The sequence below is a fragment of the Myotis davidii genome, unplaced genomic scaffold (genome assembly GCF_000327345.1).
Source record: "Myotis davidii unplaced genomic scaffold, ASM32734v1 scaffold46, whole genome shotgun sequence".
Taxonomy (NCBI): domain Eukaryota; kingdom Metazoa; phylum Chordata; class Mammalia; order Chiroptera; family Vespertilionidae; genus Myotis; species Myotis davidii.
Window position 1 is genome coordinate 1,931,396 of NW_006383006.1, and position 2,033 is coordinate 1,933,428.

Below are 2,033 nucleotides of genomic sequence, written 5' to 3' on the forward strand. Positions count from 1 at the left end.
GTGACTATTCTTGGAGGCGAAAGGGGTGTGGGGGATGCGGGAAGAGACTGGACAAAAATCATGCACCTATGGATGAGAACAGTTGGGTGGGTGAGGGCGGAGGGTGGGGTGGGAACCGGATGGAGGGGAGCTATGGGGGGGGGGAGAGGAACAACTGTAATAATCTGAACAATAAAGATTTAATTAAAAAAATCAAAGCTGTTCTAAATCACAGACAGTAAAAAATTAATAATTCCTATTTTTGGGTTACAACACACCAATAACACTTCCTAATGGTTTTGCTAGGTGAAAGCATAACTTCAATAAATTACAGAGCCAGCTCTGGTTGGCTTCTCCAAGAGGATGATAAAAATATACTATCTAATTCTTTCGAAAGGGTTCAAAATGGTTATAGAATAAAGATGTATTTATGAAATTAGAGACATGTATTACCCATATATATAAACTTAAAGTCACTGCATGCAAAGTTTTAAAATACAAGGCGTCATAACAAAAGGATTATGGAGGAAGAAGAAGGGTGATCCTCAAGACCCCAAACTCCAAAAGCCAGAGATGACATGAAGTAATGTCAAAAGGCATACAGCTTCTTCTCCTTACCTATTATTTCCCATAAAAAGTTTGGTTATCTCCTATCACTTCATCTAAATGAAAATATACATATCTTCCCAGGTTTCCTTCTGTTTCCAAGATATCTAAAACATTAAGCTTGGAGGACCTGTCCAAAGCATCCCTAGACCTGAATGGATTATTTTAGCAGATTTGGCACAGTACAGAAGGATAACCCCTTACCTTTCCCCTAGAAATTTCATGGTTTCTGAAGCTACAGCTCAACTTTCTTAGAGAATTCTATTAACAACATTTCATTGAATAAACTCTGTCTACAGCACAAGATTAAAATGCTGGCCTCAAATTAAAATACATTTATATATGTTTTTACCAATTTTTAGAGAGAGAGGGAGAGGGATAGAGAAATAAAAACATCGATGAGAGGGACACATCATCAATCCGCTGCCTCCTGCACACCCCCTACTGGGGCTTGTGCCCACAACCCAGGCATGCACCCTAACCAGGAATTGAACCAGTGACCTTTTGGTTTCTGGGTCAATGCTCAATCAGTTAGCCAGACTGGCTGGGGACTGGCCTCAAATTTTAACTTGCATTTATTATATATAAAGCAATATTAAAACATTTTATTATATCTTAAGACAAAAGAATAAATGTTTTGCCATTTGAGGAACTTTGTTCAAAAATTTTCATTTAGCTGTTTTATTACTCTAAATTCTTGAGGGTTTTAGATATTTAGTGACCTCTGTTTATCTTTAATCTGTAATTAAGTTTCTTACCCTTTAAATGATGTATGTCTGCCATCTGATATGATATGTTGCTCTGTAGTTTAACCTGAAAAAAATTAAGTTCTCATTTTAGTAAAGAATACGTAGTTCTGCTCACATTTACTTTTTTCTCACATTCACTTTGAGCTTGATCATAAATGCAAAAGAAAAATCCTTATTATATATACAGTATATATCACCTCTTTCCAAAAAGAATTAGAGAGAAATTCTGATTTTATAATAATTTATTCATTTTAATTAATATATAGTATAATAACTTTCAAAAGTTTTAAAGTTTCAGTTGAATATTGCTTAATGGCATGTTTTTTCAAAATCTTACTAGAGGAGACCTCTTACTAACTCTACATGAAAAAAAGAATTGCTTGAGGAGGAGAAACCAAGATGGCGGCATAGGTAAACACCGGAGTTTGCTGCCTTGAACAACCACTTCAAAAATACAACTAAAAGACGAAACGGACATCATCCAGAACCACAGGAAAGCTGGCTGAGTGGAAATTCTACAACTAGGAGGAAAGAGAAAAACACTGAGACTCAGAGGAGGAGCAGTGCGGAAGTGAGATACTAAGGTGCGGAGTACATGCGGGCTGGCGGCTGAGGGGGGGGTTGTTGTTCTCAATCGGGAGGGAGTCTCAGCTTCTTGCTGGCAAAGGATTGGAAATCAGGCCCAGGAATGCAGCCTGA

At 37.3% G+C, this 2,033-nt stretch overlaps 1 protein-coding gene across 1 annotated transcript in view; it reads right to left on the bottom strand.

The window, feature by feature from the left end:
- The window catches only part of CASC4 (cancer susceptibility candidate 4), a 97,787-nt gene that overhangs the window by 52,319 nt on the left and 43,435 nt on the right, over positions 1-2,033 (bottom strand). The window contains exon 2 of the mRNA XM_006777998.2: positions 1,344-1,398. Coding sequence (XP_006778061.1) covers positions 1,344-1,398 — 55 coding nt within the window. The remainder of the gene's footprint in view (positions 1-1,343; positions 1,399-2,033) is intronic.